The sequence below is a fragment of the Bolinopsis microptera genome, chromosome 8 (genome assembly GCF_026151205.1).
Source record: "Bolinopsis microptera isolate Bmic1 chromosome 8, MBARI_Bmic_1.0, whole genome shotgun sequence".
In the NCBI taxonomy this organism is placed as follows: Eukaryota; Metazoa; Ctenophora; class Tentaculata; order Lobata; family Bolinopsidae; genus Bolinopsis; species Bolinopsis microptera.
Window position 1 is genome coordinate 3,650,755 of NC_087079.1, and position 18,064 is coordinate 3,668,818.

Genomic DNA, 18,064 nt, shown 5'->3' on the forward strand with positions numbered 1-18,064 from the left:
AGAAACTTTTGTATCTGAGAATTTAAATCCTGACCGCGCGCTAAATAAATTTGGTGAAGGAGTGCATTAATGTAATATGCGAATTGCATAACGATCGTGTGAACTCTGGTTGCTTTGGTTCGCGTCTGTATTTCACGTCCTCATACTGAGGGTGGTCGGGAGATATGAGCGCCGAGGATTCCTTCAACGCACAGGGTTTGTCCAAGCTTTACTTTCGGGAATGTTCTATTTGACTGGCAGTCTCATGGAACACTCATTTGCTCGTTATTCGAATCAGCAATGTTGTCGTTATCCTTGATACGAATATGGCCGACAAAATGGCGTTCATTTCTTCTAAAACGTTATATTATCAGACTTGCAAACGAAGGTTTTGAAGTCTGAGAACAAGCGGTTCTACCTAGATGTCAAGGAGAACAACCGGGGGAGGTTCCTCAAGATAACTGAGGTTTGTTCTTGCTGAGTTCCGTTTTCACTGTTTTGATGGTAACCACCCCCATCACGTATGAATTATGCTAAGTTGAGCTAGCATGTAAAGATTAACAAGCTGCGGCATTACTCTCCTCCATTTGGTCAATGTTTGCGATCTGTAACCCTCATTCTAACCTTCCCAATGTTATGGGTTACACACCAGGTGATAACTCTAAACGTTGCAAGGCTAAGAAGTAGTAAGGCCCCGCTAATGTTGCTATATTCTGGCGTTACTAATCACTCAAATTTCCCTCTGAGTACGCGTTTTTTAACATACGGAATCCAGTGTACTCCAAGTTCAACCAAGCATGACACATCATAACATACCATCATTGGCCTAAAAGCATTCTATGAGGCTAATGAATATAACGCCACTTTAAAAGCTTCTCAAACTTGCTTGCTTCTGGATCGACTCTAACCATTAAGAGATGCTTCACATCATGACATTCACTCACGTAGTATTTTGTGCTTAACTATACAATCCGTGTGTCAGGACGATCTTACTTACATTTTGTATTTATAAACTCCTTTAAAAACGGAGAAGTGTCGCTGAATTAATTTTGTTCCCGCCAGGTCAACACGCAAGCCCGAACCAAGAACAAGATTACTCTTGCGCTTAGTTCGGTTGAAGAATTCAGGGATTTCCTCAACATGTTTGCCGAGTTTTACAACAACTTGGGTGAGTATTTCTGGGCTATTTTATAACTTAATGTCGACAATGACCTCAGAATGATGGGGCAAATGTTCAATATTAAATTACACAGGTAAGGAATAATGTGGAATGAGATGATGAGTGCGCGCTTGACCATCGGTCAAAGCAATCTGGTTTCTTTGTTCTCCAGCGTACGCGCCTACTCCTGCCGCCCGACTATAATTGCCCTTCGAATATCCTAGAAAGTCAAGAAGCCTAGGTCTAGGATAATCATGAATCTGAGTTTGAATGTGTAACCTAACTATTGTATTACAGCTCCTCTAAAGTTTCCTCCTGAGCACATGAGTGTAAGCACTGTGCTGTCAACCCCATGCCAGGTGTACGCGCTTACTGCGCGTTGCGCACTAATCCCTGATGTACTTCGTATACTGTAGGCAATGAAATAATTTTACTCCCCAACTAATTTCTGAAGTTTATCAGATTAATAGGATTTTCTCGGGTGATGTCTTGCCAGATTGCAGTCTACGTTATACAGTCACGTGACCATTACTGACTCTACTCACTGGTCACATCCAAAATAATATAATTACATATTTATGCGGATTATGCAGAATATCACAGTGTTATTACTTATTATATTAGTCTGCAGTCCTCATTTTAAATATAATACGTAGTATGCACAGCACAAATGTTAGCCGATTATTATTATCGCAAACCGATGATGATTGTTTCTCATGCCATTACCTGTGAAACAGCTTGAAAATACATCGCAGGTTTCGGTGTGGCAACCCGTATTTCACTGATAAATTAACACCTAGATATATTTTAGTGTCACTGTGTTATTAGGCTTAGGATACACGTTACGGTTATTTAGCTTCTTAGAATCTGGGATATTTTCATAGAACTCATGCTGGAGCACACATTTATGTTTACAAATTTGTGAGTGGCACAGCAAGGAGACGGGATGGCCTCATTTTAACCTAGTAACCCTGTTGTTAGATGATATTTTAACCTGGTAAACCTCCAGTATCTCCCAAATACCACCCCCCTGCGGCGTGTACGGAAGGTTGTTAACAATACACCCGCTAATGAGTGACAGTCTGGTGGCCCCGCATTGTGAAACAGTAAAAACTCTCTCCATATATTCGTTTGTACAGACATTTTCAGGCAGGTGGCTACAATGGAAATTTGTCAGACATGTCATGTAACAATGTAGTGGAATATATCTGCGGAGGTAACAATTATTGTGACCATTGTGGATCCACCTACATGTATGCAGTGTATGCGCGGTGGCAGTTGATTCGTCTTCTTCGCTATAAAGTGCTCTAGCTAATGATATTAGGACTCGTAACATTTGGATACAATGTCATTTCTTGGTAAAAATTATGTACGTGATGGTCTCCCAAAAGGTTAAACATGAAAGGTAGTGTTGGAGAGTAATTGGCAGTGCTTGTTCCATATATTGCTTTAGCTGCACAGGGACTACACTGTATAAGTAACCTACACTGCACTACCAAGTTTTACACTGGGATTTTTTATACAGAATAGGTAGCACCTTAGCTTAGTACATGCGTTATTGAACAGAGGACGATCATTGAACTTCATATTGTGTACATAATTACAAACTGTCTAAAAATACTGTCTTATACTGATAAATGAGTTATATAACGTCATTATTTAAGGCTCGAGCAATTTTTTTTTAACTTGACCGTCATCTAAAAGTTTGGTTTAGGATTGCCTTAATGTTGCTGGAAAAATATCGATTAAAATTATGGCTGCAAGAAATCAATCAATCTATACAGCTACGTCAACTACTATGAATACCAATGATCCAACTGGAGCTATCTGTTGTACGTATAAATTTCCCGTATTTTATTGCCGATACTTGATGCCACTTTTTGTTTGCTGTACAGGAATATAATTTATGTGTAGCTCAAGAAATAATGGTGCCCCACACTTAAGAACCATCCGACGACACTTAAAGCTGCTCCATATAATAATCTTTAAGAACACCTTCTCCGTTTACAGCTTTGGCATTATTGAAGGTAAGCCGTTAGCTATACGTGTTCAATTTAAAATGGAGTGTTAAGACTTCGTAGTTCTCAGATGTATCTTATCTAACCGAAACACAAAAATAAGGCCCCTAAATTGTCCAACTCTTTGTATTATTTGTTGTATCAGAGTTAAACAAAAGATTTTTTCAAAAGCTCAAACTTAAGCGGCCAGTTTTTTTGTGTGCAAATTGAATTTTAGTGCAAATATGAAAAAGAGACTAAAATTAGGTGCAAAACTTGAGGTCTGCCACAGCGTTCTAGCTTACTTCCCGTTCTAATTGTGCTTCATTTTTAGTTGTACTACTTTTTTTAAATAGATTGGACGATCAACCGTCACTCTTGTATTTTTACTTTGACCTTCAAACATTTCTCACTAATATGTACACTTTGAATAAGAAAAATAGTTATAAATTCTTCGCCACGTCTTACTATAACTATACATAAAAACATAATAATGATATAATGAGACTTAAGATCATATTTAGGTCTAACCTCCTACGGGCCACGAACCACCCTCTTAAGTGTTGAATATTGAGTCAAGTTTTTAAAACTAAGTTAAAACTAGAATTGCATTAGACGTTATCTTGACCTAATCCTTTGTACTCTTACTTACAATAAAAATTTTACATCCAACCCTCACATTCTGAAGTTGAATCAGATCATAAGGATTTTTTCACTGATGCTACAGATTTGTCTACGTATAAAAGCAGCCCAAAATTTGACTCTACTCACTGGAATCCAATATATATAATACATATTTTGGCGGATATGATGAATTTACAATGTTTATTACTTATTATATTATGCGGGAGATTGAAATATAATACTATATACACACCATTTAGCCAAAATGTCACCTGTGCCTGCCACCTAAAAGCTCAATTAATCATGAGTTCTGGGCCTTTGAGAAAACAAGCACCAATAAAACTGGAGTTAGCCAGTCGTTATTAAACCCAGTCATATTTAGAATCTATGGTACACAATTAGTAAACTTTAGTCACTCAAGGACATTATTTTATTTAATATAACCGTTGTTAATACATCACCTGTAAAACTGTTCTAATCTACCCCCCTACAAATGTTTTTAACCATCAATATCAGGCTTGTGCCTACCGATGCTGAAACATACTCTCCATATATTCGTTTAATAGTTGGCATGTAATGAATTAACAGTGCAAACAATGTAGCTATTATCGCCACCATGGAACAAATTATTTGACATTTTGGACCACCAAAATGCATGTTATGGGGGCATATCGATTCGTTTTTCCATAAACTAGTAATACATAAACCGTATTTGTTTACATTCAATTTTGGCTAAAAAGGGAGTCAAATTATCATATAGGTGGAGGTCAATGAGTGCTGTTGGCTTTGTTTACTACAGGGTCACTGAAAATATACCCACAAAGTTCATGGATTTTTTATAAAAATACCCTAAAAATGCATTAACAAACATCATTGCACAATGTGTAAAATTACATTGTAAATTTCTTTCTGAGCAATGTTAGTTTATAAACTAATAATCTAACTACAGCATGTTATTTTATTGACCTAGTGTTAGGTTTGCCTTAATGTTCTGGGAAAATTCGAAAATTTGCTGCAAAAATCAACCAAAATCGTCACAAAATAAAATTTGACCTAAATTCTTTTCACATTTTTTTTTTCACAGAGATGAACTTTGATGCCATTTTTTTCAGAAAAGGTTATAATTTTGATCCAAGAATATGGTGCAAATTAAGAAATGACGCATACAGTTCTTTAATGCTTAGACAACCTTCTTTTAGCACTTTCATTATGGGTGCGTTAGCACGGTAAAATTTAGGGTGTGATTCGTAGTTCTGATGTACTTTTACCCTTTATGAACTGATATTGTTGTATTCAAGTAAACTAAATTTTTAAAATAAAAAACACAAATAATAGTATAGTGACAAAAGATAAATTAGGCCTGTCTGTACATTTTGTTATTATTCACACGTTATAAGTTGACATTTTAGGGTTGTTTAACTGTCTCCCTTTAAAAGAGAAAAACGTACCTGATTTTTATTTCTTCAAATTTCCAAATCTTCACTCGCAAGAAAAGACTAAGCTACAGTGAAGATTATACTTTGCGAATTTTGATTGGAGTCTTTGGTAATGAGCCCGACATAAGTTGTAAAATACTAAACAGGTAGCGGCGTGGCATGGGATGAGTGTCTCGAGTGTTATTGTGGACCACATTTACTGTAAAACGGTTAAAATTCTTCCAACCTTGATTACATTTTCGACAGAAATTCTAATCTGTGAGATTCAAACTCGATCTCGGTGGCCATTAATAGCAATAACTGTGTGGCTCTGAAAATGCACCAGGTATTGGACTCAATTTGGTGAAGCTGTTCCTCTCACTCCACCTTTTATTGTGCGTACTGCACAGATTTTGTATTGTATCCTTGTGTTAATTTGTTACTTAGTTACTTAGTTACTGCTATTATATAACTGTGTGTTCAGATGATACTATTTTTAGCATTAAGTTTTATTTGAACAGTTCTAGGCTTTATAGTGTATTCGGCTACTAAATCAGGCCACATATCGCGCAGTTATTGGCTAGTGTGCTCTACACGCTACCTACGTAATCTTGGTCATGTGATAGAGCAATACGCTGTCTGTAGGCCGGGCAATAACTGCAACTGCAAAGTGCAAACTTAAACGTTTAAGTTTAATCTAGCTTAGGTATGGTTATTAAGTTTCGTTCACATTATTTGTTTTACACGAAAGTTAAACATGTGCAAACTTAACTTTGGTATGGAAATAATTAATATTTACTTGTGGGAAGTACATAGACTTTAAGCAAAATTTAGCTTTAGGGCACCCGAATTTCCGTGGACATTTAGTTGCGCTTGGACAGAAATTAATTTCCACAGTATTTATTTCAAAGTACGCACTCAACACTTTTGTGTAGGAATAACTTATGTTGAGTTTCGTGGCAAGTACAAATTTACAATCTTTTAAAAGCGCACTTTACGTGCACCATTAGTTTAAGGGCACCAGAAAGCAGAACTTTGAAATCCCCTCTCCGAGCTACATAACAAAATTCATACTTTCCATTAGTTAAAAACCTGGAAACTATGGGTTGAAAACCGAACTGTGCAGTGGCAGCTGGACATTTTCCAAAATTAACATACTCGATAATATTTACCAACGTTAATCCTCAACGGGGACACACTAAAAATACCAGTCCAATTTTGGCAATATCCCAGCTTATCGTTGGAGTCTGGACACTGGAATGGTGATACAGGGACTACGAAAGGCTAGGATGGGTCTGGAATTTCGATGAAAATCTTCTAATTTCGACCCTAAGATAATATTATGGCATTGTACTCCATAATTTTTAAACTTTAGCTCAGTCAAATCGCACCTTGAGATAAAAAACTAATGCAATACATTGTCCCATCCACACCATTCTAATTAATTAACTCCAAGATTTTAATTTAAAGTAGAATTCTTTTTGTTTTCAACATTATTATTAATCTCTTTGAATTACATTATCAAATTATAATTATATTATACTATCAAATGATTGACGATTAATCGAAACTAACTGTGTTATTGTTCCAGTTACCCAGTTATGATAATTTGGTGAATTTTTATATACAGGATGCTCCAAAAAAACATGACATTTTTTTATAGAGTAATTTAAATGAGAAAAATATCTGATCTTCCTGAAACTCTCCAACTAGTTAGTCTTTTCCCACAAAAGGCAAATTCCTGGAAGACCGATTACAAAATCTTTGCACGAATTTAAATTTCCGTATTTGACATTCTCAATCAATTAGATAATTTCATGCTGGAAAATTAAAAGCCAATCAGAACATTTTGTAAAAGTTTTCAGACCCCATTGAAGCTTTCCAGCTCCATGAGGAGGCGATTATTTTGCATGATGCCCAAATTGCCATAGCCCCAGAACCTCAATGGGAAACATGCAAGAATTGGACGATTTTTCGAAAAAAATTAAATTTTGAACCCTCTAGAATAACATGATCACAACCTTCATTCAGCTTGATATTTTGTATCAGCTATCCCAAGATATAAAGCTGTGACTATACAATAAGATAAGTGCTTTATGTATGTACTTTTTTCTCTTTACCCCAAAAATTGAGAAGATCATGTTTTTTTACTCACCGTGATGTACATCTTGAAGAATGCTGCTCTCATCAGCTTAATTAATTTTCTACTTTATTTCCACATAGCTTTACAGGGTGAGGAGGTTACCTATTACATTGCGCGCCGCAGCGCACTTGACACGTCACCTACTTCACTCAGCATTGCGCGCTCCCAACCACCACCAGCCTAATCCCTCCTTTGTTCTCGACACTGTACGTGACACATTGGTTATATTAGTAATATTACACTAATTCATTACTCCTGCATAATATAATATGGATTCAGAAAGTAAAGATAAGGTTAACCATTTCAAAAATGTAAATTTAGCATTTTTTGCACTTTTTGAAATGGTTTTAACCTCATAATTCGAGGATCGAGTCGAATATAGTGAATCGCTACTCCACCTTTTTAGATAATTGTTCAAGGAACCACTGTACCAAACCTCAAGTTCAGGGGTGGATAATTTTCTCAACTAAGGTCAATCAAGTTAGAGCTGTTAAAGTTCCATCTTTACTATTATAATGTAATAAGTTGAATTGCCAGTAAGACACAATATTTCGGATGAAATCTTCGTGGTTCTTTTATCTCATACGTCCTATAAAAGTTACATACTGTAAGTATGTCAGATAACAGTTTTAAAACATTTTTAGCGAGACTATTTAAAGAGCATTTCCGGAACGCAAGGTCGGATTTTGATCCGGTTTTTCTACTTGTTCGTCTCCAGCAGCTCTATCAAATATCATCATGTAAAAACTGAAAAAATTGATGTTTACCAGTCCAATTTTGGCAAATTCCCAGCTTATCATAGTCTGGATACTGGTGACTGGTTTGCATATGGTGATGCATAGACAATGAGGATGGGTCGGGAATTTCGATGAAAATCTTTTAATTTCGACCATTAAGATTAAATTATGGCAACATGAATTCCTCAAAAATTTCTCAGACCACCTAAAAGAGGCTATCACTGCAAATTTTCTCAGATGGTCCTGCTGATCTCTGGCTCATTGCGCGCCGCAGCGTACTTGACACGTCACCTGCTTCACTCAGCGTCGCGCGCGCTCTCAACCCCTACTGTGAATCACTGCCTACCCCTTCCTTTATTCTCGACACTGTACGTGACACATTGGTTATATATTACACTAACTCATTACTCCTGCATAATATGGATTCAGAAAGTTTAGATAAACCTAATGTACATGAGAGTACCACTTGTGTTTTGGATGAAGTGGTTTACTCTCTGTAAAACTCATTCAACCTAGATACATTATCTTGACTGGTAGGCTCGTGGAATGTACCTGTAGAATGTAGAATATAACAGGTGTGGTATATTGTGGACTTGCCCACCATCTAGCTGAAAATGAGTGACAAAACCCGAAACCAAAACTCAAACATCGCTTTTTAATGATGTAATTAACATTGGCTGTAACATCGAATTTAACATTGTATCCTAATTATGTGCTGTAACTTAAAATTGCAACAAAATATTGAATAATAATTCCTAAAACCACAGCCAAAAGCGAATTATATGAAGATATACAAAATGTCGAGCAAAAAATGTATATTTTTTACCCACAAGCCCATGCGGCGCGATCAAAGCTTTGACAAAATCGCTTTTAAAATTAAACATCTCGAGGGGACCCAAATTGGAACTTTTTTTGTAGGGATGTAACCCACAAACCAAACCCTAACACTTCAGTATCACGAGCGTGCAGAAAATAAAATCATATGATATTTAAAAATTAAGTCATCTATCCAGTATGGATGAACCGAAGATGAGCCGTGTTATCTTTCATACCTTTTTTTCTCATAATATGTACAAGTCAATAATTGAAACCTAGTGAACTTTATCGGTTATCTGACAACTGTAAAGTTGATATATTATGTTCATATTAAATTCACACTCACATTAATTAAAGTTAACATCAAATGGTATCAGTTGCCTTGTCAGTTTTAGTGCTCATTAGCTTTGACTCCCTTTTCCTGTCCTGGCCATGACAAATTACCATTGCAAATGGTGGCTCAGTCACGTGACTGGTCACACAATGCACTAGGGAATGGGTCACTTTTGCACGTGACACACCACATGACAGCCAGACAATGTCACCTAGACCCAGAAATATGGTGCCCACTTTTGTGTCTTTGTGCGTGCGTTACCGTTTTGATCATGAGAAATTTTGTCTCATTGACTAAGTGGAATATATCATATTAATGATATATTATGGTAAATATATACTAATAATACATTATGTTCAATATATATATATTACATTATGTTATACCTTATATAATATGTGAATGTAAATAAGTTCCGTCCCACCAACATTATAAGAGATCTGGTCATGGAACGTTCTAGAAGACAGGTATAGTATGGTGAGCAATGAACTTGCGCGCGCACCGCGCGTACTCAACGGAATATCATTTCTGGTCAAGATTACTCTTCTGATTTCCCGATTTTTTGATTTGCACATGAAAAGTGCAGTGCGCGCTGCACATGTGTAATGGTGACGTGTCAGTGTCACCTTATTCCGCCTTATTCCGAACTCTACCTCTGGTGCTACAATTACCAGCAGTTGGGAGAGCAAATGTAATGTGACCTGTGCCCTGAGACCTGAACATTGAATATATTATGAGTTTCACTTACTCTCCGCTAGTTCCTTCTTGCAGAGCTTCTGAATCTGTAGAATTCATCACCCCCGCCCCCCCCCCCCCCCCCCCCCTACTGATATTATGTGACTATTATCCCTGTATAAAACACTCAGCATATGTTATTTGATCAAATTTAAATACCTATGTTCTATAAACTATTAAATCAGTTAAGTAAGTGTCCCATGTGCGCATAGTATTTAATTCAGTGGGCATCTTCATTCTTAATTTCTCATTCTTTGAGTTATGTATCAAGATTTTGCCCAAATTTGGCCTGTAGGTGATATTCAAGGGCACATATTTATGATTCGTAAGAATTTCCACTTATATTACTTATAACGTCAAAAAGATCCACATATTACTCTCTAATAATGTACAATCTGCTCAAAATCATATTTCTCATTAGTATATTGAATTTGGATTGCGATTTGGAAGATACCATCACCTACCATGAGTTACTATAGACAAAAGTTAGTTCAACAAACAAAAGTGGAAGCTCATTAAACTTGCCGCATTAAAAAAGTGGAATCTGATATTAGTGCTGCTAATAATACAGTTTCTGTTTTGAGACGTGGGCTTGGTCAATAACTAACTAAAATAAATTGACAATTTAATATTTGTCATAGTAGTAAATACTAGATATGCTGGCTTTAAACACTTTTATCTATTTATGTATATGAAAGTTTTCGACTTCACTACTCCAATTTGATTGTACACCGATCGTTCAATTCTAAAGATCTCTTATCAAACTATCGTACCTTGCTTACAATTTCAACAGTTAAAAATTTAGTTTGTCTACATCATAATTATCCTAATAAGGGTAATTAAGTGACGTCTAGGTCTGGTAGAGGTTATAAACAGTGTCCTATTAGGAGTCCAGCGGTCTGTTTACCTGCCCATCAGCTCTTTATTTATTGCATGTTAAGCCCCCCTCAGGATTTCCGGGATTAAGCCCAGGCAATCTAACCAGTGGCTGCAAGTGGTTCCTACCCGGAAGTTTTATAATTATTCTGATTAAGAAGTCCGGATTAGATTGTTTTTCTTTCTTCGTGACTTTGTGGAGTGGTTTTCGTGTTTATTGAGTGGAAGTTTTGGAAAAATAACAAGGATGATACTTTCTGCGGTGTTGAAATTATAACGTGTACAGTTTGCCATGCAGGGAAGGTTTTTGATTTTTCTCGATTACCTTCTGAAAAATTACAAGAATGTAAGGGCAGGTTTATACTGAATATTGCCATTAAAATGTAGATCACGCTCAACGTGGATCTTCTCAGCAACAATAAATAGTATCGCGAATACAGTATATATATATAATACATATACAATATGTAAAATTATATAATATATAATACAATATGTAAAATTAAAGATTATGTCTCCCTGTAAAACATCACATATTTTAGAAAATTATAAAGGGAAGAATATTATGTAACATAAAGATAAAGGGGAGAATATTATGTAACATAAAGAATAAAGATTGTACCTCAGGTGGTATAATAATATCAGTGTATTAGGCAGATGGTACCGCAATTTCCTGAATCACAATGTGGAAACCTGTGCAGTTTACCCACCAAGTTTATCTAAAAGCTGTGATTGGTATTATTAATCGCCCTGGTGATCCTCTAGTCAGACCTGGCTTATAAATTCAAGGCTTATATTTCTAGAGATCCATATTTAATGGGTAACACGACTCCTGTCCGACAGCGATTGTCCGAAAAACCTATCTTCGGAGTAGGACAGGAGTCGCCCAATCTATTCAATGATGAGCAGTATCACGGTGCAAAACTACCCATTTTACAGATAGAAAACGTACCGACCTAGATTTACAAACTAAAAGGTTATGTTAAAATTACATTTTATTTTTGATACCATTAAGAATTTTGATGCCAACTTTACTTGGAAGCAGTAAATAACAAGGGATTGCTGCGAGGAGTTCCTTTATGTGGTCCGTCAATCTTATAGATGATGGATCGTGTTAATTGTATACCAATTATACTGACTAAAGCAGTAGACTGAACGATTTTTTTTTCTTTAAGACGGTTTAAAAGCTCATTTTCACTATGAGAGCGTTAGAATTATCTCCAAACGCTCAAACGGTAATTTCATTCTGTTCCAACTTTAGAGGATGTGCAGCCTAGCCTATCGCAATCGATTATGAGCCGCTCGACAACAATTTACAGTGGCCAGCTCAATGTACGATGTGGGATAATTTCGATTCGTTTAGCGTATATTTTAGGTCTTATTCGACCAATCGATTTTCTGTGGTATTATAATTATATTGCCGACCTAAGATGTAGATCCTACAGAATTTCGGTATTTGTATTTCCTAGTTTCCAAGCCTAACAAGCCTAGGTTCCAAGCTGTTGCCGGACTCGCTTCCTGCAGAAATGTGCCTCCCCGCTTTGAGTTATACCGACTGTTTGGATATGTCGAGTGTCGAAGCCCCTGAAATTCATCTGTGTATTAACTGTATCAGGATCTATGTCGACATATCTTGCATCAAGATTGACAAGTCAAGGCTAATAGGCGTTTTTGAATGCAATAAAATAAAAGCAACATTTCTCTCCATTTAAAGAGGTATTAATGTGATTTGTGATCAAAGTTATGCTCATGACACTGCTGACTGCTGACTGCTGACCGCTGTAACGAAGAAAAGCAGCCCTCGTAGAAGTATGGGCGTGTCATTTTAAGTGACAACTTGTGAGAGTGAGAAGTCTTTAGGATAGGTAAGTGTTGACGGTGAGAATGGGGGCCATACATTTAGGGAGTTCTCACTTCTCGCTCTCTCTCAGACATTTCCGTTATAGATAACGTGTGTTTTAACACCTACGCCACCATCAGCCATCTTCCCGCCCTAAAATGTATCTTTGTGGTATAATCATTAATTTGCCGAAATGTGTGGAAACAAGTGCAGCACTACTTGCAATTTCTATAGTTTTATCGAGTTTTATGGTCAAATTTACACCAACTTATAGTCACAGGCAACTCTGCGGTGAGAACTTTACATGTTTCTGTACCAGTGCGCGCCACGAATCTCATGTGCATGTACGGCGGCCGCGGTAATGTTTTTATGGTAAAATGCGATTTCTCGGACCGTTTTTAGTCATTTTAGCGCCGCGCGCAGCAATAAGTGTTGTATGAAGGATCCCTTCAGTTTACACGCTGAATGTGTATAGTTTGTTGTCTGCTTTGCAATGTGTACTTTCTGGTTACTGCAAGTTGCAACCACTTTGTTATTAGTTCTGACACACATATTCTCATTTCAGGCCCAACCCCGGCTATTACAACTCGAGATGGAAAGTTGAAAAGGTGAGGTGGCAATTTGTTTTAAACGGAGTTCGATGGTTCTAGATTTCCAGAAAATATGGTATTTTCTAAACCACATAGAAAATTCAAAATTACCAACTTGAGTCAGTATAGATGATAGTAATTCACGTGCCTAAACAATTGTAAACTTTCATACACTGCATACGTACCACTCCGTACGGGTCATGGCCATTATAAACCACATCAACATTACGGATATTCATTGTTCTGATTAGTAAAGTTGTTATTTACAAAGAAAATCACGTTTTACAATACTGAGGATGTCACGAATATCACGTTTTGGCTCCACAAGTTTCGATTACTTTGTCGCCTCACCCGATCTAGCAACTAACACACGGCTCACTGACAGTGAGTTTATGAAGAAAGACGACAAGAGGTACTTCCTGGATCTGAAGGAGAACAGTCGAGGCAGATTTTTGAGGGTTAGTCAGGTGGTCAGATATACTCGGCAACATGTTGCCTTCCCTGCTATTCTTCTCATTGAACTGAGGAACGCTATCAATGAGGTCAGTTGTAATCTACTAATTTGATTAACCAGTTCCAATTTTGTTGATGATCTTTCTAGATTACCGATAATATCCAGCACTTCTAATTCTGCCTATCGAGTATAGGATACAATTTTAATCGTAACACCCCTCAAAAACGCTATCAAATCAGCCCAAAGTTACAAATATCGCTCCGTCTTACACGGCACTGTACAGGTGATTGAAGAGTTTGGTGGTGATGATGGAGAAGGTGCACAGAACTCCTTGCCCCAATCCAGAGAGTGTAAAGTCGAACAGAAGAAGTTTTACTTTGATGTTGGAAGAAATGATCGGGGTGTATTCTTAAGACTGACGGAGGTAATACAGACTTTTCAGCAACGTGTTTTGTTATTATCGTTCCCATGTATTTTCTTGCCCAGAATAGTTGTCAATCGATTGTTCATTAATTTTGATAACATTTACAGGCGAAGAACAACTTTAGACAGAATATAACCATCCCAAGAAGCGGTTGGAAGCAAGTTCGAGATATTTTAGACGAGTTTTGTAGGTACGAAGAGAACGGTGCCGGTGGGTACAGCACGTTCCCGATAACTGACGAGCCATCCGGGCCTACCTCCCCAGTATTCTACAAAGATCCTGCTGAGGGAGAGTATTAACCCTGCTGAGAGCAAATCGTGCAAGACTCAGGTCTTAGGTGAGATCGTATCTTGCGTGAAAGAGTAAGTTTTATCCAGTATTTATTCCTTTCGTATGGTCTGTGTTTCAATGCTGTCTTTTCACAGCTGGCGGACTATTGTTTTTATTTTGAAAAGAATGAACTTTTAGTTATGGTTGTGGGATCTTTTGTTTATAAGATGGATTCATTGTAAAATGTTATGATTTAAACCGCTTTATCTAGGAGGTTAAATTTCCTCGACATTTTTACTCTTTAAAAATATTTATAAGTGTACTTATTGATATATTTGACAAAATTATGCATGGATGAAAGATGATTATTTTCTTATCGTGAATAGACGAGTATTTTGAGTTTGTTTGCTATTTTCCGGTGATCGCCCGTTTTGTTTGAAAATTTACACTGTTTTGATCCCGCAATTTATTTTAAGCTGACTTCTTTCTCAGCGTGAAGATTAGAGCATAGGTCTCTTTCTAATTCAGTCCATATCTTATGCTTTTGAAACAACTATATCATTGTCAAGAGTAAAAATTTATCAGAGATTTTTATTAGTCATTTATCCCTAAACAAGTTATATTGATCGCTATGAAGGATGATTTTGAACCGTATGATATGGATTTGAATTTTCGAATGTAATGAATGTTAGCTACACCGATCACCGCAGCGTCACTTTAAAGCTATATTTTAAAGTTCCTAATCGACGAGGGATTTTCAACGAACCTTCCCAAAATAACATGCAACATTTCTTCCTACACGAACAAAACTCTGAATTTTCTGAAACGTGTGTGCTTGCAAATCCCTCGTCAATCCCTGGTTTTGACCTCGATTTCCTGCGCAGTTCAGCTTTTGCAATACTGAGTACCAAGTCTTGAGCTCCACGGGGCTCACAATCTCTTTTATATGAGCCCCGGTCTCGAGAATTGCAGCTGTTTGCCTCAAGCTGGTGCTGTGCAGGGACCGGGCTTTCAAGCAGGGACATTACTCGGTAGTGTCTGTGTCGTAAGTTTTAACTTATAAGGGGATTTCCCGTGGAAAGCTTAGCAATAACATGGTTGTTTTTCCCGTGGAAAAGTGAAGTGTAGGCGGGTCAAGTTCTATTTATATCTTTTATTTGACCCTGGTGAAGAACGTTTATGATTTCGGCTAAGATGTGATTTGATGAAATGTCATTTTCTTTGAAGCTGCACAACAAGTGCATACCGCTAGGTTTCAGCTTGACCATCTTTCTGGCAAGCTGGGTACTCGCTTTAAAGTAAACATTTCTCAGATATACCGATTTCTTTAAGATCTTTAAGATCTTTAAATAATCGATACCGTTAAAAGCAATCTTGTGCAGGTGGGGCATTTTCATCAAGTTTCCTTTCAGAACATCCATTACTAGAATCACGTATTAATGCATTCTTAAGTACAATCATGTATTCACATAATTTTTGTTAAAGTACTAATACCTAAATATAGCCATTGCATAAGAAACGATCATTTGATCATAAATTCCTGATATCACATCAACATAAAGACCACACCTAGATTTAATCTAAAATTAATGGCAAACTTTACCAAGTTCCGGGAATGGGTGTTCTGAAATCCTTTCAATCTTTTTAGACCGTAACATGACAATCCCTAACACTTTTACTACCTATCTTGATGTCATGTTGTCACCTAGAATTCAAAATTACCTTCCTTATTTTATCCTAAAATCGAGCCCACCGACGCAACCCTCGAAAGAAAGTCAAGTACTATTACACAACATATCTCATGTCAAACACAAGGAAATGTATCCGCGTGCTGATCCGTTTTAGTTCGAGGGTTGAGTCTGGCTCTAGTTTCATGAACTGATCACGATGTACGTTCCATAGGTAGAGATTCTCTCAAACTACATGTTTAGCAGTTTATCCTGTTTATTTTGTACCAGCTGACACAGTTTGATCGAGTTCCGGACAAGATGTGATTATGGCTGATACATATCTAGATATGTATCTAGATATGTATCAGGATATCTGAATGCGAGGAGCGAGAGAGAGAAAGCATTCTCATCCTGCAAACTGTGTCGGTTTGAAATTTCCTAAGAATACTTGTCAATGTGGAAATTTCAGATAGAGTACGCCCTCATACTGTTACCTACATAGAGAGATTAAGAGTGGTCTAATCACCATTTTCTTTTCCGAAAAATGGGGTTAGAAATATTATATTCTCTTTAAGTATCAACAGCAAAAACTCTACCACCGCTAGAGGACTTTTTGTCTGGATATCTAGCATCTGATCTAAATCATGTGTGTTGCAAACTATTTGCTCAGAAAAGTCAAACCCTTTGAAATCGTGGAGTTTTTGCTGTTACAAATATTATATATCATGCCGTAAAACCGATGTCTTAAGCATTTAAATTGTTTAATATAGATATATTGATCATTATAATAGTAATTATAGCTTTTGGAATGCCGAATAATTTTAGTAGTATCCTCTTGGTGCAAGTCCGGCCGGAGTTGCTCTGTGACCCTGAACATGCCGAGCAGTGCTCTTGTCGAGCTGTTCTCCCGTTAATTTATCTTTCGCTCAGTCCGGAAACCATTGCACTTGTAAGTGAGGTCATCTCTATAAATAGTGGTGATCTCGTCGCATAACTGTGCAGTTTGAATTTGCCGCCATTATGTTTTCTCTGATTAGTTCCCTGCTTAGGACAAAGCTCACCCCGGAAATTGTAATGTTGACGAGTATTCTGTTGGGCGAGGCTTGGTATTTGAAGACGGCAGTAACTCCGTCATTCTTATCTAAACTTCCAGATTGGATGTTAAAGAGTTGTGCCTGACCTATCCGGGCTAATATCAAGTATTGCCTTGAGCTGTAAAATTAGTAAGAACACCTCAATCCCAGTAATCGACTATAATATCAAGAACTAGATTATTAGAGCAATAAGTGAGTCCCGACTCCGGGACTAATCTCCGTCGAGAAGTGAGTCCTGATTCCAGGACTTATCCCCGGCTGGACCGTTTTGCACCGAGTTGTAAAGCTCACAACCGTCTTGTATTTACAAGTGACCATTATTACTCTTTAAGTTATATTATTTACTTGTCAGAAATATTGTGTTTTTACTTAGTTTCTACCGTAAAAAGCACAGAACTGCGGTCTGGGAAAGAGGTTTGTCGATATTTTTGTCCGGGGGAAAGTTCACATCCTGTACCTCGGACAGCATAATACTGAGAAATTGGCGTCTTATTTCTTAATGGATGGGTATGAATAAAATAATCATAAATTATTAAATCAAAGTTCTAAACAAGGGATAGTTAAAAAACAACGCCCTAGTCTAATCTTTCCCTAAAACAAAAACTAAAAATTAAAAACTTCATTGCAATTTCCGCCAATATCTCTTGTCATAACTCAAATTACGGAGATAATGCAGGTCAAAGATATTATTCAAATAAAGATTTCTTTTACATAAATCATGCACAATCAGCGAGAATAGATTGCTTTGGGGTCTTCCTCTTCTCCCTGGTAAGTCCAGTGTATTGATGGCAAAAATGAGGGAAGAAAACGCTGGTCCGTCAATAGGACCCCGCAAAACATGTCCTAACAATCTCCACCGACTACGGGCCACTTTTTCTGACAATGGTTCAGCATTGCAGCGTTTATA

At 37.1% G+C, this 18,064-nt stretch overlaps 1 protein-coding gene across 1 annotated transcript; it reads left to right on the plus strand.

Moving 5' to 3' along the window:
• Window positions 1–79: 79 nt before the first annotated feature.
• On the plus strand, window positions 80–17,512 carry LOC134819728 (transcriptional activator protein Pur-beta-A-like). The gene is made up of 7 exons (XM_063829828.1): window positions 80–195; window positions 354–445; window positions 1,042–1,147; window positions 13,221–13,263; window positions 13,631–13,787; window positions 13,983–14,123; window positions 14,231–17,512. Exons 1-7 carry the CDS (start codon window positions 165–167, stop codon window positions 14,420–14,422), a joined length of 762 nt encoding a protein of 253 aa, XP_063685898.1. The 5' UTR covers window positions 80–164; the 3' UTR covers window positions 14,423–17,512.
• Window positions 17,513–18,064: the final 552 nt, after the last annotated feature.

Bases quoted from the DNA above. Each gene is read 5' to 3' on its own strand.
- LOC134819728 (XM_063829828.1), top strand. From the start codon at position 165: ATGAGCGCCGAGGATTCCTTCAACGCACAGG. The intron at 196-353 runs GTTTGTCCAAGC...TTATATTATCAG, and splicing joins GGATTCCTTCAACGCACAGG to ACTTGCAAACGAAGGTTTTG. The intron at 13,788-13,982 runs GTCAGTTGTAAT...GGCACTGTACAG, and splicing joins TGAGGAACGCTATCAATGAG to GTGATTGAAGAGTTTGGTGG.